The sequence below is a fragment of the Trachurus japonicus genome, chromosome 4 (assembly GCF_045865225.1).
Source record: "Trachurus japonicus isolate A0001 chromosome 4, Traja_1.0".
In the NCBI taxonomy this organism is placed as follows: Eukaryota; Metazoa; Chordata; class Actinopteri; order Carangiformes; family Carangidae; genus Trachurus; species Trachurus japonicus.
In genome coordinates this window covers 19,124,645-19,143,227 of record NC_140910.1, presented here as the reverse complement: position 1 = coordinate 19,143,227, position 18,583 = coordinate 19,124,645, and the positions used below count along the sequence as shown (strand labels likewise).

Below are 18,583 nucleotides of genomic sequence, written 5' to 3'. Positions count from 1 at the left end.
TTTTCTTCAAAAATGCAATGATAAAAGCAGCAATAAATTAAATAAAGTAGCCTGAGATTGACCAGTACTCATTTTGAATGAGTAAATGTGTATATTAAAAAATTCTATACTGAAATGGGATGAAAAATGAAGTTTAATTTTTAAGAGTTACAATGAGCAAATGGCACTCTTTTGGCGGAATGACCCATATATATATATATATATATATATATATATATATATATATATATATATATATATATATATATATATATAACATGTAACATATAACAAACAAACAAGCTATATATATATATATATATATATATATATATAAATACACGCACAAAAAATAAAACTAAACTAAACTAAAAAACAACACTACAACAAAAAAAAAGGAAGGACAGAAATTTTGAACAGGCAGACATGCGCGCCGGCTGGATATCGGTAGTGATCCCTCCCTTCTCTCCCCGTATACACGATCTCTGTATGTGTAGTTTGAGCGGTGAAGGAAAAAGCTGCTCTTCTCCCACTGGCTGCTGCTATGACCTAACCAGCAGCTACCTACCAACCGGACGGACGGACGGACGGACGGGACAACGGCACTCTTGCTTTTTCCACCCGTTGACCGGTCGCTGCGTCTCTACTGTAACTAACGTCCTGAGCTTTGGTGCGTTTGTCGGCACTCGGACACCCGGCAACTCGGTTTGTTTATGGTCCGCAGCACCGCCGCCGCCGCTGACTTCCCCCCCACTGCTGCTGCTGCTGCTGGCCCTCGGCTGAGGAGGCTAAGCTGGCTGGGCTAACAGAGAGAGAGAGAGAGGAGGAGCAGTGACAGAGGAGGAGAAGAGCCAGCTGGTCGCAAACAGTAACGTTAGCAAACAAGCTAATTAGCCAGAAAGACTCAGCCTGGATTATTGTCTTTAATCAACGAGAGAGAGAAAGACACACACACACACACACATACAGTGACAGAGAGAGAAAGAGCAGGTGTGTGTGCGGGGTCAGTCAGTCACCCACTGCGGCAAAAAAATGAAGATAACTGTGGATTTCGAGGAGTGTTTGAAGGACTCCCCGCGGTTCAGGTGAGTGCTAAGTTACTCTCCTTTCTTCTTTCTTACATAAGTGGTTATTCATTTATCTCTCAGGGAAGAAGTGTCCAGCTAGCTGCTAAATTGGGGCTAATAATCAGCAGTAACTACGGTAACTAACTAACTAAGCGAGCTGTTTGTTGCCTCCCTCCCTCCCTGGCTGCTACTTTTCTATTTTTGTCTGTAAGAAAGCTCAGGCCAGGCGGGGAGGGAAGGAGGGAGGGAGGGTGATGGGCTGACGAGACCAAACACACACTTTACTCAACTCTCAACACACTCACTGACTGACTGACTGACTGACTGACTGACTGACTGACCAGTGGTGTGGTCTGAGCGCTTTATGTGCACTTTATTATTAGTTTATTTAGGGGACATTGTGCATGTGCAATGACATTAATCATTTACAGAAAATGAGAAGATGGTTGCACCAGATTTAGCGTATACAGTAGCTAATTTCCATCTGCAGTCCCAACATGTAACATATAACAAACAGACAAGAAACGCAGACCACAAACTACCATACAACAAATGATACACAAATAGACAGTAGACAGCACATAGCCAATACAAAAAAGAGAAAAAATAAACTGTTTCCACATCTAAAAAGACCAAATCAAATGCAACACACCTAAGAGAGGTGTACCCTATCCTATATGATCAATGGAGAGAAAAGCGAAGTCTTACAAGATACAGAAACAGAATATAAAACATTTTAAAATCCCATAGTTCATATTCTTACTTATACCAGGCTGCAGGTCAGCGCCTTTCAACCTGGGTATAGCCTAATAAATTATGTAAAACATTGGAAATATATTAAATATGAATGCGGGGGAAGTTTTCAAGTCTGCACCAGTAGTAACCTTCACACTGGCCATTGTGTTGAAAAAAAAAAAATGAAGCGCAGAGAAAGGACATTGCTGGACATTTTACGCCCCAGATCCTGATCCAGTGGCTCTGCAGTGTTTTTTTGTGTGTGTGTTATATACCTTTAATTACACTGTGTTAAACCCCAGGGATTATATTTTCTTGTTGGTGTTGTGTTGGCAGGACAGGGAGCTCACTTTTATCCCTCTGGTCCCCTATAGCTGGTTCATCCAATAATATGCTAAGGGATGTAGGCCTACAAAGTCAGTGTGTCAACTATAATATTCATTTTTAGATGCAGCCAACAGTTTTTTTTTTCATGTTTCATTCATCTGTCAGTTCCTCTCTGAATTCAATGTTTGGTTTTTAAAATGGTCAATAATGGCCATTGTAATTTCAAACCACAAATTGATATGAAATAATGTTTCCATTGTCTGAAAGGGCTGCAACCAATGGGCCCCATACTTTCATTATTGAATGGTCTGCCCACTTGATTAATGTCACAAATGGTTTAAAATTGCTGATCAAACCTAAATTGTAGTCTAAATATACTCAGTTTACTATTAGCTGCGGTAATGAACAGTAGGAAATGTTTTCATGTTAGAGCCATGGAGCAGAAAATTTGACATTTGTTTCTGGTTTAAAAAAAAAAAAGCTTAGTAATCTTTGTGTTGATTGACTAAATGATTAATTGACCTATAATTTCTGCTGGGTTTTCCATCAGTTGACTTAAAAATGACTTCATCAACATTTCTGAAGAGGACAAAAACTTTTTTTTTTTGTCTTTCAAATGTGAACAATATGCATGGTGAAGTCACTTGGTGTGTAATCACTTCTACGATAAGTAGGTTATCAAAATAGCTGCTTATTTTAGTAGTGTTTTAGCTTGAAGCGTTGAACCTCTGAGTAATGGCTGGATCCACGCCAAAGTGTAAATGAGCTCATCAGCAGTTTTGTCAGGTGGTGGGTGTTCATGTGATGTATTCCTGGCAGTCGTGTCACTTGTGACATCATCACCCCCCCCCCCCCCTTTCTTCGTCCAGCCCTTAAAGTTGTGTAAAATGGCATGTTTGCTCTCGACTTCCTCCTCACTCAATTTGTGTTTTCCAGGAGATTTGATAAAGCGCCTCCTTCCCTCCTTCCCTCCTTCCCTCCTTCCTCCCTCGGCCCACGCTCCCCTCCGCCGCCGCCGCTGCTGTTGTAACATCCTCTCTCACAAAAACGAGGAACAGATGTTAGAAAGTTGTTTGCAGAAGAATGGAGATTTTAAGAAAAAAAAAAAAAATCAGAGCATTTCCTTAAGGATCACATTCGGGGCTTTTAACAAAGGAAAACTTTCCAGTCAGCTGTGTTTCTTGAAGATGGCTGCTTCAAAACTTTGGTGATAAACACCCCAGTTTTTGACCAGGACGGCTGGCATTTGACTATTAGCCGTTACTGTATTGTTAAGAAATGGGTAAATCAGCCTGAAAGTTGTAATTGGTCTGTTATGTCCAAGTATTTTTCTTTTAGGAGCATTGCTAGTTATTAATATCATACTCATGGTTGGAGCTGCTATGTTTCTTTTTTTCTCTCTCTCCTTTCCATCATCACTGTCATCATACTTTTGATCACTTGTGAATAACGAGGGCGCTGAGTCATTGGAGAAAGTTTGAAGTTGTCTGCATCTGTGATACACAAAGCAAGGAAACTACCTCGGCTGGGCCGCAGACAGAGGTTGTGGTGAACCCGCATTGTTTTACTGCAACTGAAACCTTCAACCGATCACTTTCAGGCCACAAATACTACAATATTGGCTTCAAAAGAAATCTGAAAGTCTTTCATTTGCATGTGAAGTTTCATTTCTGATTATTACTAAGTAAAGAGTAAATGACCAACAACCAGCTCTTACTGTAGGACTTAATTGTCATTGTCAATATCAGCGCCTGCAGCAGCGATATTATTTATATTATAGCAGTGTCACAAGATGCAGCGTTACTCCCACAGGTACTTTCACTTATTCTGCTAATTAGACGTCTCCTAGGAGTGCAGCGCAGGTGTGCAAACAGATACACGTACGTCAGAATATTGTCAACAACTTTGAGTGAGATCAGTCATGTAATTTCTCCAAAAAAAATCTAGAGAATTTGTCTTATGTGAAAATAAACACAATATATTTTGGTTTAAAACTGTTCATTTTTAGGCATTTAAAAAAAAAAACCCATATTGCCTGAGATTTGATGAAAAATCAGCATATGAATCCATGATGAAGCTAATTATTTCTTTCAACAATAAGTCGCATATTGTCTCTGTAAAAGTAATTACCTCTGTCAATCCTTTCTGTACTTAATGCCTTCCTACTTATCTCACCATCTCATCAGCTGGTTTCTGCCTGAGCTGTAAATGAATGAGAGACATAAGTACTGTTATCCAAGTCAGCGCTGACCATCTCTTCACATGTAGGCTATTCTGGGATACATGGTCAGTTCAAACTTCCCCACCATTACATGGCCGGTCTAAACATTTCCTACTTTCTAAGCAAACATACAGTATATAATATGTATCAAAGATATTATATTCATAACTGCAGTTTTCTACCCTCTCCATTAATAATGTACCGTGTTTATCTAAACGTACTGTACATGAAGTTGTATCTGAAAGAAACCTGTAATTTGATTCAAACTTAGATTTTAGGTAAGAGCATGTTATCACCTATTACAAAATAGCTGATGTGCCATTTGGTAAACCAATCACAGTGTGTTATTTTGTCAGTGTTTGACTTGGTTGACAACAAACATTAGACTTGTGCACCATCTGAATATCAATATTATGAACACTCTTCGATCTCTCTTTAATCATTTTAGTCCAACTGGAAGCCACTTCCCATGATCCTCTGCTACTTGTTGTCACAACAGAGCACATCGGCCCATCTCTATCTATGTTTTTATTGACCTTTGCTCTTTGGGAGAGTCATCCGTCAATGTTTCCTGCAGGCTTTTCAGTCTGCTGTGGGTTCGCCCTGAATGGCTAGGACTGAATGATCTGAGCTTTTCACAGCAGATTTTTTTCCCCCTTCGACCACCACCATCGCTTGACTGTCATTTTTCCAACCCCCACTCGTTATGTTTAGCCAGAGAGGAGGACGGAGCAGGAGAGACAGAGAGAATAGATGAAAACAGAGAATATACACCAGCGTGAAGCAGCTCTCACTCGCTCAACATCTGTTTCCATTTTGGTGTTTGCTTTCAACTTTGTGCCAGAGAGTATGGAGCCCCCAAATGTGGAGAGGGTTGTTTTCAAGTGGTAATTTGGCACACCCCACTTTTTTTTTTTGCTCTCATCCTAATTTCAGTTGGGAAGCAATCTTTGGTCATAAACTATTCCTTCAGCCTGTAGGAGAGATGCACTAGTGCAAAAATTATGTATTTTTGGCACTAAACCCTAGTAGCCTAGTTTTCCACTTGAGAGTAGACATTAGACTCGGCCTCGAGAGCTTTTCTGGCTCCTCTTCAACTATGAGAGTTGAAAATTCCCTTCTGAGGACTGTGGCTTTTCTCGCCACATGTATATATGAAACAAATGTTGCTACATATTTGATATGCCTTTCTACCCTGCTAGGACTACTGCTATCTGCAAGTATATTTTTCATTATGTCATATTTATGTAAATGAAGACCATTTGTTTGACCTAATTTTTCTCCATTTCACCAAAAGTTTAAACATCTGTGAAACTGAGATGTGAAGATATCTGGTTCTAAATGGGGCATGCAAGTAAGCACAACATTCATAGATTTAAAAAAAGAAATGTCACAAAAGAAGGAAGGAAATGTTTTTGCACCTAGTCAGTATGAACTGCTCAGAAGTGAGCCAATTTTTGGAATTACCACAAACATCTATTTTAATTCTTAATTATTATAACATGATTACTGGCCCCTGATTTGGGTTGCTGATTTGTGAACTTGGCTGATGGCCATGACATGAAGTCACAGGTCGAACGGGCCTGGCTGTAGTTTCCCCTGAGTCACTGACAGCAGCTGCAGAGCCTCTGCTAATACACAGCCCAGGGCCTGATGAGCAGTGCTCATACTGCGATACACCCTGATTAGTTTCCCATGGGAACCCTGCAGGCTTGTTAGCATGCTGGAGTGGTTGCAGTTGCAGATTTAATTGTGCTGCAATCCATTTCCCTTTTAATGGTTATTAAGGATGGACATGCCCAGCTAATGAAATGTGAGGACTAGCACTGTCCCATTTGTAATTCTACTGTGGGAAACCGTTGTATTTCATTGAGGTTAGTGCAGCAGGAAATAAAAAGGAATAAAATAAATAAATGTACTGCTGTTTTATCAGAACTGCGGCAGCTGAGACATGATTTAATTTATTGTTATGTTGAAGTTGTTTAAACTAGAGCTAAGAAACCATCAATTAAAATCAGTCGGTTGACTGATAGAAGATTAATCAACTCGTTTGATGGTCTTAAGCAAGTTTTTTAAGCAAATACACTGATCAGCTTCATAAATATCAGAAAACTCCAGACTGTAAATCACCTTCAGATACTAAAAACACTGTACTCTCCTCAGTACATTTCCTTCCTACAGCTTGTGCATGACGTAAGTAGGATGAGAACATGCACCACATGCAATATTAGCCTTAATATTCATTCATCAAAACCCCAGGCAGAATTTCCCAAAGTCTGTGCAAGTGTTTATTTTTAAAAAATGACCTCATCTTGTTGATATTGTAGTTGCTCGTGCGTCTAACGGTGGGTTTTACCACAGCAGGAGTGGACTACCCCCTCCTATCACCACTGCTCCGCTCTCTAACAATCACAGGATCTACGTCACAGCACTGAAGCTCACCCCCATTCTTCACATTTCCATCCACTGTAACAGATTCAAAGTGTTGAGTTGTTTGTTATGACCACCACCACCACCTTTTTAATTCCACACGTTGAGCTTTAACGGTTACAAACATAACATCATCATTTTCCCATGATATTAAGACACTGTTGACAGGAAAAGATCAGCAGGGAATAAGAAATGTCAACACAGCTGGACACTATACAGAATATCATTAGAAAAAGATCAAAAGAAAGTTGTAACAGCAAATCCATTCAGCTGTCATATCTGAATTGGATTAGCTTTAGTCATTTTGAAGCACAGTAATCCTGGTTTGGGAGTGTGAAGCTGTATTATGCAGGAACATGTTAATGCAGGGTAGAAATCAGTGCTGGGAGATACTTGACATGAAATGACTCTGTTTGGGACAGTCAAAGTTAAATTATGACATTAGGGCTGCAATGATTATTATTCTCATCGCTGATTCATCTGCCACTCATTTTCTTGATGATTTAAAGAGTCGTTTTGCTCATTCATTTCCATCTTTATAGAGTTTTTTTGTTCAGATCACCGTCCATAAAGCAGAGATATTCATTCAAACATCATGTAAAAGACGGCAAACAGCACGGTTCAGGAGCTGGGTCCATCCAGGTCATGTTATTGTTATAGTATTTTTGCTTGAAATATACCGATTATTTTAGCTAGTCAATAAAATTACAAACCTGTATGGCATTTCTAATAGGGGTGGGTATTGCCAAGGACCTCACGATACGATACGCATCACGATATTTGAGTCACGATATTGCGATATCCAAATTTTGCGATATATTGCGATATTCTACGATATTCTACATAGTTCACTGAAAATGTAAAAGGCATTATGCATCTTAAAATCCGAGTTGTATGTACATCAGATGATAGTGATAATTTATGGGACAAACTGAGTCAAAACAATGTAATTAAAATTATCCATGCCATTTTATACAAGTGCAAGTTACAACAACATATTTGCATGTACAACACACTGTCTGAGGTAGCAGTACAGTGACACCTCGCGGAGCAGAGGTGCGGAAGTCGTACTGGATTTACGTCTGAAACATGATTTATTATTTGAAAAAAAAACTTGAAATTAAAAAAAAAAAAAAAAAATTATTATATTTAAATATTGAATATCGATATTTTTGCCCACCCCTAATTTCTAATGGATAGCTGTTCAGATATTTAGAATGGAAACTGATTTCCAGTCCAACAAGCCCATCCTTCAAGTGCATAGCATCTGCATCAGAAAATGTCTAACAATGCAGGGGAAGGGGAAAATATGTGAGGAGCAGGTGGTGTTGGAGTGTGAGCTTATGTCTTTGAAGTGCCGAGGTCTGTGCCACAGGCCCTAGTACTGAAGACTTCATTGTATCGGCAGCGTGAATGACAAACGTGCTCAACCACTGCCGAGTGCACACAGCCTGCTGGCCTCCTGCCAACACACACTCAGAGGCAGAGAGAGGTCGTACTCTTTGTTTTGGATTCTGGTTGGTGAATCACTGCAAAAGAATTAGCTGCCTCCATTTTTATAGAAGATATTACTCTGTAGTTACGGCTCTGACTCACAGTCGGGGGGTCAAAAAGCAAAGAAAAACTCCAGACCTTTGTCTGTTTCTGGTGTTAATGATGCATCGTTGCTGGCAGGATTTAAATCCAAGTCACCCTCCACGAAAATAACCCAATTTTATTTGGATGTTTACCCCAAGTAACTACAATAACACAAGAACACAGATGTAAGTTGATACCTTGGCAACCATGTAAGTGTTGGTGCTGTTTCTACCCATCGAGCCAAAACAACAAAAAAAAAGAAAGGTGGCTCAGGCTGTGTAGAGTCCTCCTGAATACTCACTTTGTATCCAAAATCTAATTCTAGTTTGAGCTTCTCAAATGTGAAATATTGCTGCTCACACAGTATCACTGCAAACTGAATACTTTTTGATTGTTAGTTGAAAAGAAGCAATTTCAAGATGCTGTCTTGGAAATAAATAGCGATTGACAATTTTCCATTTGTTTTTATTATTGAATCCTGGTGAAGGCCAAATATACATTCAAATCAAACAGATCTAAATTAAGAAGGATGACTAATGACAAACTGTGACATTCTCCTAATAATCATTTCCAAAGAGCTGTAGATTTCAAAGTTGAAAATTTCGTAGTTAAGAAAGTTACTTAGTTTGTGAAGCCTAGCTTGTTGCTGTTGACAGATCACTTGTTAGTTTAAAAAGGAAGGTAGAGCGATGTTTGCAGCGAGGTGTTGGGGCTGTGATACCTCGACATATTGACACATACTGCCTAAACTCCCTGTGGTAGAATCAAAGACCCTGCATACACGACACGAGGCAGGTAGCTTCTCTTCTAGACGTTCAGTATTGTGGCCCTCTGTCTGGACCAGTGTCCTTTGCGTGATCTTGGTCAGCTTAAAGTGAACCGGGACCCAAACATTCCCTCAGTGATGCTGAATTAGCCTTTTTCTCACTGATGTGGTCTACAAGGCGGGCTTTTTTTTCTTCCCTTCTCTTCATGAGCTGTAGTCTGGTTCATACCACACGTCTCTCTTTATTTAGGACCTAGCTTCACCCTCACACCCAAACACTACTCAAACCAGGATGTCTTAGTTCCTTAATTTATATGGTTACATGTAGCGAGAAAGCTAGTAATCACATGTTGCTGTTTCCTTTTACTTTTCTGCAGGAATTTATTACCAGCTCAGCTTTGTCCCAGAGGGAGAGGGAGAGTCCTCTCTTTGTAGTAAAGGTCAACAAATGAGGTGGATGTGATTTCTCTTTGCTGCTCGGAGCTGCTCACATGAACTTAACTTCCCATATAGAGTTTTCTGACAGGTACTTTGTTTGGAGCTGGAGCAGAATGAACCCCAAAACACCAGATGACTGCCACACATGTACAATTAGCACTAAAACAAAACAAAAAAAATCAATTCATCAATCAAATCAACAATTAGGTTTTCAGCAATAGTGCCAAAGATTTAATTGGCACTGATTTTCTTAGATATGAATATTTGCAAATTTTCTTTGGATTGGATATTAAAGAAGTTGCTCTGCTGCATGAAGCTGTGTTAACAAATATTTTCATCATTAAAGGGATAGTTCACCCTAGAATGATATTTCGCTCATTATCTTCTCACCCTCATGTTGACTAAGGGCTGGAAGAATTTTCAGAGTCCTCCGTCCCTTCTCTGAGTTACAGGGGGTCTCGGCGTAGCAGTGCATTTCAATGCCACGGTTGCAAAGGGACACCAGAGCTCTTCGTAAAAACACACACACAAAAAAACATCCAAATACCTCCATGCTGCTCGTATGTAATGTCCGTCTTGTTGCAACCGTTGCATTGAAATGCACTGCTACGCCAAGACCCCCTGTAACTCAGAGAAGGGACGGAGGACTCTGAAACTTCTTCCAGCCCTTAGTCAACATGAGGGTGAGTAGATAATGAGCGAAATATCATTCTAGGGTGAACTATCCCTTTAATTCATCTGCAAAAAAAGAAGAAAAATTCAGTTAACTGATTAATCACGTAATATGTAATATATCCATAATAGAAACAAACAAATATTTAATATTCCTTCCGAAAACTAACCAAAACAATTCATCAGTTTTCAAAATAGTTGCTATTACTGTTATTATTACTGTGTTAACTAGTGATTTGCTGCACTTAATTCGAAGGGTTGTTTTGTGTGTTTTTGAAACCTTCATGCTGCCAGGACTTGAGGCTCCATCCCCTGTTTGAAAACAATATGCGGTAATGATGCTGTTACAAGAAAATGAATTGAAAGGGGGTATGAAATGGTGTATTATGACTCCTGTTTGGTCTAATGGAAAGAGGTTCAGTGCGATGAGATTGTCCAAAGATTAGATCTTCTCCACATAAATCCATCTCCCTGTCTGCTTTGGCGTCAGCTGCTACTTCGTTTTAGTTTGCAGGAGCCACATATCAGATGTTTGGCAAAATACCTGCATCACCTCGGCTGTATGTTTATCTGTATCCAGTCTGTGTTATCGCCACTGTGCTGGCTCTTTAGAGATGCAAGCTTCTGAACACCATAATCCTATGTTGTGATAACATTGTGTTGTTATATTGCGAATGTGGAAGTGTGTCTGAGTGCTTTAGGAAAACATTATGCCCCTGTTCACGCTTTTCTTTGTTTGGTGCAAGAAAAATAAATTGGTTTTCTTAAAGTTTTGGAACTATGGGTTGGCTAAACCTCTTATTTTCTGCTTTTCAGTTGCGTGGGAGTGTTCGGATAATCTCTGCCCTCACTGTCGGCGAGCATTAAAATGATTTGTCACGGCCATCAGAGCACTCTTTGATTTCTTCAGTCTGAGAAATTTTATTGACTTACGGTAATACTCAACTCTTAGTTTAGTTTTCTAAACTTCTGACCCAAAATTAATTTCAAAGCAACACAGTCAAGTCAGCCAAGTGCTGATTACTGTTGTATTGTATGTTGGCATGAGCCGTATATCTTCACAGATTAAGTAGGTGATATATCACATGTTCAAATCTATTCCGCTTAAAGCATTTTGTCTAACATCTTACAACTACTTAAACTGACAACAAAGCTCTGCTCTCTACTCTCCACTCCTCAACATCATCTTTTGAGAACTTTAGATAAAGAAATTTAAAGGTTTATCTCAAGATTTGTGTAAACCATGTGATTTCCTTTTTATTTGAGCTCCATTGTGCCATGACCGAAGGACCTTGTAGTGTAAATAGTGACGTAACAGCACCCCTGACTTCGTAGTGGGCCTTTTTTTAAACCAAGAAGGAAGATAAACAGTGAGCAGATAGATAGGCCACATGTTATGAATGGAATGAAACCATGTATTAACAACCGTATGTGACATTGCCGTGGCTGTGGTCTTCAGTAACCCAGGGGGTGGAGAGTGGGCCTCAAAGTGCACAGGCTTAAGGGCTTTGTTTCCACAAGTACCATAAAAACACGTGCACATACCTGAGTTCAGCTACCAGCTTTCACCTCATTCTTCCAAAGTCAAGGACCGCTGATTCATAATCTGACAACTTTCACTTCAAAGTTCACATTTCAAAATACATTCAAAAACTGTGACACCAGATGGGAAATATGTATGAAACTCTGTGCTCGGTGCTGCTGGGTCACAACCCTGCCAGAAGCCTCGGGCCCCGGTTTGGGAACCATCCATTAAAGCAGCATGGTACTCGCCGGTTATGGAAAGAGAGTTGGCTCAGCAGTGGTATATCAGTTGAATCACAGGCTGATTACTGCCGGTGTTTCTCTGAAGATCCCTCCCTCTGCTTGCATGTATTTTTGCCCAGTATGAGAGTAGAGTACCAAGTTTGCATCATCACATATTTTCCTGTGAAAAAAAGCATCATTGTATGTGTGTAATTGCACGAGTGTGTTCAAGCTGTTTCTCCCGTTCTCTCTCTCGCTTTCTTCGTCGGCTCATTATCTAGATTCAGGCAGGCTGGACATGCTCCAAGGTCAGAGCTGTGAGGCAATGGCCCAGTTTTTCATTTTGCCAGGGCCCCTCCTTTTCTTATCCTCTGTCAGCACTTTCACAACTTCACTCTGCAGACTCAAATTTCAAGAATCGAAGGAAATGGTCATGTTCATGCGGTTGCTTAAAAAGCCTGACGGTGACTGACTGACAAAGGATCCAATTAGGCTTTTTAACTGTTATTTTTCCAGGGAAACATGTCTGAATATCTCTGACGTTTTCCCAGCCACTCTGTGTTTCATTCCCTCATATAAGCACATTCATATCTGAGAGCCACAACCACAGCAGGTGTTTTGTCATTTGCCCCTGGGCAGCTGCACTGAAGCAGGTTGGGTCAGGTGCTTTTATCAAGGGCAGGGCTACAGTAAAAAGAAAAAAAACATATTACATAATGGCATTGAATTCAAGTGGGCACGCCTCATTGGTTACAGTGCGTTTTAAGATCCTTTACAGAAGCACTTCAAACACTTAAGACGTTTATTCATGGAGGAAAGCAGGGAGCTTTTCTTTAGCTGTGTTTTATGCAGGTTATATTACGCTAATCCATTATGTTTTCTGATGATAGCATCCAAATCTTCAAGAAGACTATTCTAGGACATGCTGCGCTGCGCCTTCTGGTTGTTGGTAATGTTCGTCAGCCAGTGCTTGGGGTTTGTACTCATGACTCCTGTAGTCACCGTGTACCACCAAAATGCCCAGTGTATAAATATAGAAAAATACAAGAACTGAATGAATCCAAATGCCCTCAGACTCAGACATAGAGCCTTTCAGCAGAGCAGTCATCATAGAAATGGACTTTGCTTGTAGCAGCTGACAAAGGCAAACAGGGCCTGTAACATACTCTTTAGCTTTTGACCAGGGTTAATGTCTGTGTGAGAGAACCAAGCTCTTAATTGCTTTTGACCCCGTTTCTGCCCTCCTCGTCTGCGTAAGTCCTCAGTTCATTCTGTTGTGTTTGGGTTGCTAACAAAATCTCATAAAAGCGAACAGTACGAGGGCTCAGCTGTTCCAAAGTTGCAGGCCTTCATCTTTGGATTGTTTTATAGAACATAGCCTAAACCAAATCAATTACATTGATTTCTTTTTTATTTCATTTAAAGTGTTGTGTGGTGTGTTGTGTATTAATACAAGACGTTTCTTTTTGCTGTACAATACATCCTTTAGGAGTTTAGCTCCAAGGGGCTCATGTTACTTTCTGCAGGCTCAACAGTGTGGTTTTGGCATCCACATACTGTAATTCAGCTTACTGAATGATGGAGCTGCTGCCCATGAATGCTTTTCGTGATTAATCACTCTTATTGCTGCACCAAGCTATTTTATTTTCCTGGTAGCATAGCTTGCATCTAGCAAGTCACCTTTGTGCTCAGGTTCACCAGTGGAGCACTTCTCCTCCTGACAATAGTGAAAACTCTGTGACTATATAGTCAAGGCCTCAAGACGGGCAAATTTTTTTGCAGTCTTGTTGTGTTGCTTCAGATTTGAGCAAAGATAAAGCAGTTCTATAAACTCAGAAGAGTTGCATTCCCTTTTACTCAATTAAATCACTTGTGTCCTGTTGCAGGAGTGTGTTTAAAGGCTTAAAGGTTGCATGTAGGTCAGCTTTATAGCTTGCTGATTAAGTACAGCTGCAAAAACTTATGTAACTAAGACAAATGCTATTAACGTGTAGATTTTGGAAGAAAGAATTAGCCTTGCTCACGGTGGTCTCTTCACATAAAGTTCAATATAAGAAGAATATGTTCATAAATCCACCAAATTATTTAGGTAAGTTTACCATAGGTTGTGTTCAGTATCACAGTTACTCTTTTGTTGAGGGAATTTATGTTGCTTAGTATAAAATGATAAAATAAAAAAACAGTTGAGTTTCCCATTTAATTGACAGAGATGTGTCATCCCTGGTAAATGTAACCATTGTCTACAGTAAAAAAAAAATATTCCCCCTATGTGTATATGTGAATTCTTCATCCCAACATCAACTCAGTCAGCCTCTTGTTTTTCCCCGACAGTGACCAGATGTTGGCAGCTGTCAGTGTGTTCCCGTACGGAAGAACAAACAGCTGGAGGGGGTTTGGGGACTGCCATCCACTGCCTCTGTGCCGCGTCTTTCTTAATCCTTTCGCTTTATGCTGACACACGACACACGCTGACACACTGGCAGTTACTACTGTAGCTTGTCAGTTTTCCCTTGAATGGAAAAAAAATGACATGTGTTCAAGCTGTAAAATGATGTTCTTAGTTTTACACGCTAAAAATACTGGTAATTAGGTTTACCAGAAACAAATGGAAATGGATGGAGGGAGCAGATCTAAACCTTTCCAGTGGCCCTTTTGTGTAAACTTTCCTTTGTCCAGATTATTAGAGCTAATAATCTGTTTTAAATGTGGAACATGCATCATGTGAAAGACACAAATGAGATGAATAACATGAACATTACTTTTCTCTGCTCCTGCATCATCAGTCATTTTTTTTCAAAACAAAACCTTTTCTTTCCTGGCGCTGTCATTCACTATAAATCTCCACATGGCGCCTGACTGTTGCTGCGTTTAAATATGTTTTTCACAAATTCAGCATGACCAGTAGGGCTCCGCAGCTGATCAAAATATGATGAAAATCGCTGCACGGCCAAGTGCAGGATCCATGTCACAGGAGCTGAATTTTTTTTTTGATAAAGGTAAAATGTGTCACAACATATCAGCAAATATGAAGCCCTGTGGTGCTGCAGATATGTGCTGGCTTGCAAACCATTTCTTCAGACTGAAGAGGAAAAATGAAAAAAATGGAACTGAAAATGCAAAAGCTTTTCTTTTTTTTGTTTAGCAGCACTAAAGATAAGTGTGCTGCATCAGCTCAGGCTTTCTTTCTTAACTCTTGTGTCCAGTATTGGTGCATGTTTGAATTTATACAGCACAGTATAAAATGAAGAAATAACTCCATCGTAGATTGAAGTAAGGCCACGGTAACACATGAAACGGTATAATTAATCAAAAAGATGAGTAGAGATTAGTTCATCAAGCCCGGCCGTGCCGGGATGTGGTGTTTGAGTTTCTTCCTCCCCTGTCGCGGCACCATGAAGCTCGTCGGCTGCAGATCCTGTGGAGAACCAAGCTGTGCTTTGTCACATTTTAAAGGGCACAACGCCAGACCTGACTCCAGCCCTGTGGCATTACCCAAAATGGCAGCTCTCAGTCTGGCTGCCTCTAATGGAGTGTGTGTTGTGTGGGCTTGTGTCAGTACTTCACAAGTACATACTAACACATACATAATAGCACAATATGGGCATGTTGGTGAAGCTCACTTTGAATACCCTCATTTTAAATTGATATGATGCAATGGGCGGGCGAACATGGTTACCACTGCGAGTAGAATGGCATTCTGCAAAGTTAAGTAAAAAAGAGACATTTCTGGATCCACTCATTTAAAATCACACTAAAGTTTAAGGCCCATGCCCCGTTTCCTCCACCACATTCAATGCAAAACCATTCAGTAGTTTTTCCATTTTCCTATTGTCAAACAAACCAGCAGGCACAGATGAAAACAAATCCTCCTTGGCAGAAGTAATATTCAGTATAATGTTAGTATTAATTGGACTTTTCTTATTATATACGGTGTGTGCATGTGATGTTTATGACTTCCCTTGTATTTGAGGTCAGAACAGAGGAAGACACTGTGAATTTCCCCCCTCGGGGATCAATAAAGTTTTATTCTGTTCCATTCTATTCTATTCTATATAGAAAAAGCAGATGTATTTAGTTCTATTTTAAAACAATGTTATCTGATAAGTCTGTAGCCTACAGTATGTGGTGGACATGGGAGAGTGAAGGGAATGGAAAATGTTAATAATATGTGGCGTATATGGTTAACCATACTGGCACAGAGGGAGTGTATGTTGTTCACATAATGATTCCCATGCAGTGTGTGTTTTTCTTTCTTTCACGTAGCATATGAACGCCTCTCAATGTGTGAGGTTGATAGCGTTGAGTCATGATTACACTTGATTTCAGTCTTGTCTTTTTTCTTTTTTTGTCTGTCCCCACAGAGCCACCATAGAGGAAGTGGAGGGGGATGTGTGCGAGTTGGAATCCAAGCTCGACAAAGTGAGTACCACCCTTGAAAAACATTGGTTAATTGTTCATTTGTTCTACTGTGTGAACTGGCAGCTACAAAGGCTATCCTGTGCATGGAAAATTGCAGGTTTGTCCCTGGCCTTGTCCCCCATTATATATCCCATGGAAGATTACCCTTGGGTAATACTTGAATATAGACACACATCTGAGCATCTGGCCCACACGTTGATGAAACACGTGGGTGTGTCTGTGTTTCAAAAATGTATGAAGAAACATCCGGCAGACAGTAGTATGTCCTGTACTGTAATTGGATAGTTTCCCCCCCTTATAATCCCTAAACACAGAATGACTCACAGCAATGTTTCAAAAGTACCCAGGTCACATAGATCTGTTGCCAACACAGTGGGAAGTCTACATTATCTGTCACCCAAAAGTTGTTAAAACCTGTGTTTGTTAGTGTAATTTTCACTATGAGAAAGCCTGTAATCATTTTTACAATTAACATAATATCTGCTATTCTAACCATCACCAATAAATTGAACATTTTGGACATCGCAGTGCTTAAACATACATCTTATCTTACTACTGTATGACAGAATAGACAGATTCTCGTATCTTACAATAACCTGCTGTCTTTATTTTTATTTTCTGTATCTTGGTGTGATGTGCTGAATATGAGCACCAAGCCAGAGTGTGTTTTGGCTTGTTCTTGTTATGCTTGACTTCCTAAGTGAACTTAACTTTCACACGGGAACCCCTGGTTTTTTTTATTGCCTATAAATTTTTTGCCTTTTGGGGTTATTTCCTGTATTTCCTGATTGAGATCACATTCCCACTCATAGTGCTCTAGTCTAGATCACAGTGCATTTAACCAGACTAAAGTAATAAACTGACCAAACAATCTGGTGATAATCAATAGCAATACCCTGGTCTGTTGGCAAACTGATTCCCCCTAACAATAGCTCCCCACAGAGTCAGAGTCAGTTCACTCGCTAAAGGATGAGGCCTTGAGATCCGAGTACATTGTTCCCGGACTTACAGTCTTGCGGAGTCCCACCCACTCTCCGGAGAAGAGGGATCTACTGCAGAGTGGGTGTGTTTGTGTGTGATACTGTATAAGTGTTGATGGGTGGAGTTCAGATACATTGGCTAAAGGGACCAGAGTTCAACTCTTTCTTTCAGCTTTCTACCCTCCAAACATGTTCATACACAACCACGTTGAATCAAGCGTAAACACATTTTTAACTGTGCCATTATAAACTCTTCCTTTAGAAAGAAGTGTTTTCCTAAGATGGTGTGTAAACGGACCGGAGGCTGCAGCAGTGGCTGCCTGGTGTGTTATGGCTGAGGATGTTCGTATACGGGTCAGATTGAGGTCAGACGTGATTGAACTCTGGTTCAGTTCCTGTGAAAAGAAAGCATTCCTCGCCCAGTATACAGGGCTGCTTTTGTTTTGAAAATTTACTTTGAACTACATTTTTTATCGAAAAATGATCTACTAATCAAAGAACTTAATTAATAGAAAATTCAACTGTAAAATAGATAACGTCATTAAGGGTGACGGCCTAATTTGCATTGTCAAAACCCCCAAAAATAAGTGTTGCTGCATATTATACTAACAAGTGAAGAAATGTGTCGTACCAATTAGCAGAGTGTGCCAGAGAATGATGAGTGGAGCAAAACAAAAACAAAATATGTTATGCAAAGAAGATCACAGAGGAAATGCAAATGATGATGGTGTGTGGGTGTTAACGTGTGAAAGTGTGTTAGATAAGATAAGAGTCATAATTTATCTTGTCTTACAAATCCACATCTACAGTAAGTGTTAACATTGCAGACAGGAACCTTCAGGGTTACCTTACCTTACCAAGATACTTTTTTAACTTTTAAAACTTTGCTACTAAAACAGTTATATGTTTGAGATTAAACGTGTTTTTGAAACACAAAAAAATCTGCATTATACAAACAGTATAATTAAATTATTCAAATTGGAATATTCAAGTTGAATTCCCTACTTTACTTGTTTTGCTGCAAAACACCCAGTGTCAGCTTTTTCAATACACTTTCCTGAGGGAAAAGAAGCACATTCATACAGTTTTTATTTACTGATTGAGTGTTGACCACCTACAGTACTAATCAGCTCAGCAGATTGCATCAAATGAGCATTTTTTAGTAGAGTTGTTCAGCTGCTTTGGTTGCTGTGGCAGATTGAGGCTGTGTCATCTCCTGTGTGGG

The 18,583-nt window shown here is 39.9% G+C and overlaps 1 protein-coding gene across 2 annotated transcripts in view; it reads left to right on the top strand.

Annotated features, from left to right (window-relative positions):
- Positions 1-457: 457 nt before the first annotated feature.
- The window catches only part of LOC146988835 (arf-GAP with coiled-coil, ANK repeat and PH domain-containing protein 2-like), a 52,071-nt gene continuing 33,945 nt past the window's right edge, over positions 458-18,583 (top strand). The window contains exons 1-2 of one of the 2 annotated variants that reach the window (XM_085774545.1): positions 458-1,064; positions 16,321-16,378. In XM_085774545.1, the coding sequence (XP_085630671.1) occupies positions 1,012-1,064; positions 16,321-16,378 (111 nt within the window). In that variant the 5' untranslated portion in view covers positions 458-1,011. The remainder of the gene's footprint in view (positions 1,065-16,320; positions 16,379-18,583) is intronic. The other variant, XM_085774544.1, reaches the window with a different exon arrangement.